Raw genomic sequence first — 6347 nt, 5'->3', positions numbered from 1 at the left:
GAACTTGCAGAAAACTCTTGACGGAGCGAAGGATGAGATCGCGGTGTTGAAGAAGGCCATGAGACAAAACTCATGTGGAGGAGTGTCTCATGTGAAAGTCAAGGAACCAGAATCTTATGATGGTACAAGAAGTGCGAAGATGCTTGGTAACTTTCTATGGGACATGGAGCAATACTTGGAATGCTTGGGTTTACCTGATGAGGAGACTAAGGTGAAAGTGGCTGCTCAGTTCTTGACGAAGGATGCTAAGATGTGGTGGCGAAGAAGGATGGATAAGATTGCCAATGGCGGTGCTGACGACATAACTTCATGGGATGATATGAAGAAGGCTTTGCAGACCCACTTTCGTCCTCAGGATGAAACTTGGGAAGCAAGGATGAAGATAAAGTATATAAAGCAAACGGGAAGTCTGCAGGCATATCAGCGAGAGTTTGCAAGTGCAGTTCTGGAACTTCCAGACATGGTGGAAAGGGACAAGGTGTTCAACTTTATTATTGGACTGAAACCTTAGGCATGTAATGAAGTGAAGAGGCAGAAGATTAAAACATTTGAGGAAGTTTTTGCTGCTATCGATCGTTTGGTGGAGCATTATGACGAAACTTCTGATGAGAAAAAGAAGAAGTTCGATAAGCCGAAGGAGAAGAGTACGAAAGATGATGCTTCAAAATCGGATGACAAGTCGAAGATGAAGAAACCATTGAAGTGTTAGATATGTGCGTTACCACATACAGTGAAGAATTATCCTTCAAGACTGAAAGTGGCTGTGGTGGCATAGTCTAATGTGAAGAAAGAAGAGACTTATGTGGGGGTGATGCAGATTCTTGGAGTTGCAGCTGCTACGGAAGTGATCTCACGAAGAGACCCGGAAAGGAACAACTTGGAATATGTTCGGATGAAGGTTGGGAGTGCAGATGTACTCACTATGGTGGATAGTGGAGCTACTCATAACTTCATGAGTGAAGATGTTGTGAGAAGGATTGGGCTGAAATTTGTACCGAAGAAGGCACAGATGAAGACAGTGAATTCTCCTCCTGATTCCGTGATTGGTGTGGCTGAAAAGGTGGACACAACACTAGGTGAGTGGACTGGGAAAGTCAACTTCACAATAGTGATGATTGATGACTATGAAGCTGTGCTGGGAATGGAGTTTTTGAAACACTATGAGGCGATGATTGTTCCACATTTAAAGAAGTTGTACATTTACAATGGAAGGGAAGATGTACCCATTGGTGTGACAAGACTCGAGTGTAAATTGGCAGTGATGCAGATGGAGGACGAGAAGCGAATGAATGAGGTGTGTAAGCGATTGTCTACTATTGAGGCAAAGCTTGCGGAACAGTCACAGGTTATCAAGACATTGTCCGATAGTATCTTGGATTTGTCTAGGAGGTTAGAGGAAGTTGAGGATGAGGATGAGGATGATGATGTTTATGTGAGACCGAATGTCCAGGAGGAGGATTGGGTTGCATATCTACAGAGGATGGAGATAGAAGATCCAAACAGGTGGATTGAGTTGATCAATGAGGGAGAGCCTTCAGGCTCTACTCCCTCCACATCTTCTTAGATGACTTAGAAGATGGGGCTCATTGTTAGCTGCTCATGATAGTGAGTCCTTTAAACAGGTTGAGTAGGTATGATAGGTAGATGATGCAAGAATGGTTTGGCATTAGCATCAGGACATGTTGTAGACGGGATGGAGATTCTATGGACCTGAGAATGGTTTTGGAGAAGATTCTTGATGAGTTCAAGATTGTGATAGGATGCTGAAGGAAATAACCAACGGTGGCATGGAGAAGGTACATTCTCATGAGTTGAGCGTTACGGTTGGATTAGCTACCCAATCAGTTCGATGACATGGGGGCATGTAGTGCACTGAGTTTGTGTCAGATAGATGTCTTGGTTTCGACTGGGATGTTGTGTTGGATGGAGTATCTTTGCAATAGTTCACATGAGGGGATGACACATGGTGGAAATTGTCATATGGTATATGTTGCAGGGATGTTTGCGATGTATGGACTGGTTGATATCATGGATCAAGGATATGGATGTGGTCTTAGTGACAGATGGTTACTGAGATGGGATATTGTCGAGGACAACAATGATTTTAGGTGGGGGAGGATGTAATGCCTTGTGGTCCGTGCGATGGGAGGGCGACCAACCAAACGACGTAGCTCATGCGATGAGCTGCGGTGAACAGAGTGCAAGGGCACAAAAGTAGAACTGCAGGTCGTGCGAAGAGGTTAGGGGAAAGTGCGATGAAGAAGAGTGAAGGTTAAGTTATAGCTGTTCAGGCCGTCCCGACTGCCCTGATGGATGGGCGGGCTGATGGGAGGACGTGGAGCAGATGGGGCGGCCGACCATGGAGATGGGTGTGTTGATGGACGAGTTTGGAAGTAAAGCAGACATGTTGAACGATGAGAGGTAGGTCGGTTGGCTGTTCAAGTGTTGGACGGATGCTATGTATATGCAACGAGTTGGAGGAGTTGGGAGCATCATCAACGCATCAATCGATAAAGGAGATTACATATCTTGGAGTTCTGCGGTTGGGCGGATGAGCCTGCACCTCAGGTGAAGGTAACCAAGCAGGCACAGTGCATCGTTCAGGAGGCAACCGGGTAGGGCATCAGGCAAATGGTGGAAGGCAGCCGGGTGAAGTCGTCGTGCATAATGGGTGACCCAGGTAGGGCGTGCTGTGCACGGTGAAACGGTCAGTCGTGCGGACAGGCAACCCGAGTAGGGTGCGCCGTGCACAAGCTGAACGAAACTTGTGAAGGTTGGTCGTGCAAAATGGGCAACTCGAGTTGGGTGTCCCGTGCACAAGCTGAACGACTTGGTGAACCAGGTGAGGGCGACCTGTGGTTGTGTGTGCCGAGTGCCGGTGGAAAATGAAGGAAGTGTCGGTTTGGTGAATGGAGGTGTGATTCATGTGGAGGGCGCCCGGGTGAGGCGACATGAAAACGACGAGCGCGCCCGAGTTGGGAAAACGACACGAGCGTGTGACGAGGTGAACGAAGTATTGGGCGAGTCATGTGGCGACCATTCGGAGGTGCCGACGAGCTGGGCAACCGAGTTTGCCAAAGTTGTGAAAATTTGGCTAAGTGTAAATTTGGGGTTTCCTCCAAGATTTAGCTTATGTTATGAAAATTGAAGATTATATAGATATTGATTCGGGCAGACTCATATTGCAGGGAGTTTCCCCTCCCTTTATACTGTTGTGCAATTGTTCATGTATTGTTGTTTATGATGAATGTGTATGGGTTTCATCTTGTATAAAGGGTAAGGATAATACCTGGTAACGAAAAATAGATTATGTACGAATGTTAGGTGTAGTCCATGACCATGAGTATTTGTGAAAAGAAAAGGGTCGGTGGTGTCGCACCTCGCTATAGAGTGGTTGAAAGACTACCGCCAATTTAGGGGAGTGACATCTGGGGTAAGGGGGGCACCCTATAATCTTTTTGACATGTTGCCATGCCAGTCGGTGTATTTCTAAGTCCCTCTAATTGTCCTCCCTCTATTAAGCCTCGTATCGCTATAATAGTAGCTCGTAAACCAGAAAGTGGGAAATTATATTTTTTTAATCTTAGTCTATTATGAGAAAGCAAATTATTAAAAAAAATAACAAAAATAATAAAAGATTGGGAACGCAAATTATTGACAAAAAAAATAACAAAAATAATAAAAAAATTTAATAAATTACTTTATGTTAACTAAAAATGTGATTTTATATCAAATATATAGTATTTTATTTTTAAATAAAAAATAATTTAAATTTTAAATATAAACTTTTAATTAAAGATATATTTTATTTTATATTTGAATAACTAAATTATATGAGTTGAATCAATATTTCTAACTCAATTATAGTAAAAAAATCCTAACTTAATTATAGTTAATTTTTTTTTTGAATTGATCAATTCATTTTAATATAAAAATATAATTTAAAATTTAAAATAAAAACATAATTGAAATTTTAAATATATATAAATTTTCAATAAAAAAAAATTTGGATGTTTACAAATATTATTTCAATCAAATAAACTAAAAATTATATGCACACAATTCATGTGTACAAATAAATATTGACCTGACTTGTTAATTAACTATTAAATTATAACAAATTTTATTATTTTTAAAAATATTATTAAAATTTCATTTTGTTTTTAAATATATTTTTAAAAAATTAAAAAAACATCAAAATTCACCAACAAATCTATAAAGAATGCTTATCCCCACACATATACATATGTATATATATATACAGAAGAAATCCTTCAAGATAAAACAATAATAAAAAGTACTGATTATATTAAACAATAATATTAACATTGAGTATAGAACCGATTTAGATGGCGTGCGAACGAGGCAGTTGAAAAGAAATAAAATGATGAATCCCTTGGAAAACGTGAAAATGATGTAAAGATTGATCTCATGGAAAACGTTACAGCCCGCCATAACGTAGGCGAATAATTTTCTTGCTACAGAGAGAGATTGACAGTGAAATCGTTAACAAAAATCAAATGCGGAGGTGGACCCTCCATTAAACAACGTCGTCTATCCACGATGTTTAAGTACAACAAGAGCAAGAGTTAATTGGGGTCCTCACTTATCTAAGGGCATCCTGTTGGTTAAACGTGGACCATGTTTTCCCTAACCAACTTTCCGCTCAATTATTAGAGGAAGAAGGGGCTCGGAATTCACATAAGGAAGAGACCGAATCCATCAGAACACTCCAAAGCAGTTTCAGGTCGGGGGTTCTAGTCCCGTCGTCAGCTTGAAAGCCGAAAAAGCAGACAGTCTTTGGATGCTGTGCTTTCCGAAAGGCTCTGGCAATGTTTACATTTGACCTATGTATTTGCAGATGAAAAAGACGGAAGGCAAAGCGTTTGGAAGAAGGAAACACAAATTTCAGTAAACACCAACTGTAACAGAGAGCAGGAGAAACTTCAGCCAAGGAATTTAAGCGGACGACCACATGGAGGAGAGAGGTGCCTTGTCCGAAACGGCCCCCGGCACCTACGTTCCCAAGGTTGTCAGTTCGAATCCTGTTAAGGCCTGTTCCGAGGTCAAATTCGCAGCCTGCGAGTGCTGCGGGCTGGTAGAAGAGTGCACGGTGGCATATATAGCCCGTGTACAGGAACAGTTCTATGGGCGATGGGTGTGCGGGCTGTGCGGCGAAGCTGTGAAGGATGAGCTCTCAAAATCGGATGGGCTTATTGGGATGGAAGAGGCGCTGGAGGCCCATATGACCTTCTACATGAACTTCAGGGCTAACCGAGTTGTGCGATATATTGGGGCCGTGAGGCAGCTGCTAAAGAAGAGCCTCGATTCATCCTCCTCGCCCAGAGGTGGCTGCTAAAGAAGAGCCTCGCTTGTTGTGTGGAATATTAGTACGGTGGGGTCAGAAAATCCGTTTGGAAGCTTTTGAAGCTCAATCTCATTTAAAACTGGGCATCGCTTCCCTTAACCCATCCTGTCATGGGGGTCTTTGTAAGGGAGATTCAAAGGGATGTCATGGGGGTCTTTGTAAGGGACATTCAAAGGGATGCTGTGTGAGCCATTCAAACGGCTCCATTTCTGACGGAGTGAAAGTTTCATCTTTTACATGCACATTATTCAAATTCAGTAATGGTGCGAGGAAAGTGCTTTTTTCGTAAGTTTCACTTCTCTTGAATTTTGTATTTTTAAGTCTCATGGTGATAATTAGTAATGATAAAAATTATCATTAATAATATTTTGATATGAAATTATGGCTTTTGAAAGGATTTTTTTTACCTAATAAAAGAATTATAGATATCGCAAATCAAGGAGAAGAATTATAGGTGATAATTCGTAACAATAAAAAGTATAATAAAAATTATCATTAATAATATTTTGATATGAAATTATGGCTTTTGAAAGGATTTTTTTAACCTAATAAAAGAATTATAGATATCGCAAATCAAGGAGAAGAATTGTAGGTGATAATTCGTAATAATAAAAATTATCATTACTAATATTTTGACATGAAATTATGGCTTTTAAAAGGATTTTTTAGCTAATAAAAGAATTATAGATATTGCAAATCAATTCGACATGAAATTATGGCTTTTAAAAGGATTTTTTTAGCTAATAAAAGAATTATAGATATTGCAAATCAAGGAGAAGAATTGTAGGCTTTATATCACTTGTGGAACAATTCTTCTCCGCACATGGCGAATGGGGAGGATGAAGTTCATAGCTAGGGATGACAGTTGATATAAACAAATATTGATATTGATTAATATACCTATTTTCATATACACAAAGTGTTTACTCTATCGGTTTGGCTAGGAAAATATTGTTTTATTTTCATATACACAGTGTTT

The 6347-nt window shown here is 40.3% G+C and overlaps 1 protein-coding gene across 1 annotated transcript; it reads left to right on the top strand.

The window, feature by feature from the left end:
• The first annotated feature begins 4594 nt into the window (after positions 1 to 4594).
• On the top strand, positions 4595 to 5630 carry LOC149254431 (uncharacterized). Its single transcript, XM_089457032.1, has one exon. The coding sequence runs from the start codon at positions 4976 to 4978 to the stop codon at positions 5357 to 5359; it is 384 nt and encodes a 127-aa protein (XP_089313158.1). The 5' UTR covers positions 4595 to 4975; the 3' UTR covers positions 5360 to 5630.
• Positions 5631 to 6347: the final 717 nt, after the last annotated feature.

Source organism: Pinus tabuliformis, chromosome 7, assembly GCF_031772625.1.
Source record: "Pinus tabuliformis cultivar Carrire ecotype Pingquan chromosome 7, CPIR1, whole genome shotgun sequence".
NCBI lineage: Eukaryota > Viridiplantae > Streptophyta > Pinopsida > Pinales > Pinaceae > Pinus > Pinus tabuliformis.
This window is presented reverse-complemented; position numbering and strand designations above follow the sequence as displayed.

Bases quoted from the DNA above. Each gene is read 5' to 3' on its own strand.
- LOC149254431 (XM_089457032.1), top strand. From the start codon at position 4,976: ATGGAGGAGAGAGGTGCCTTGTCCGAAACGGCCCCCGGCACCTACGTT.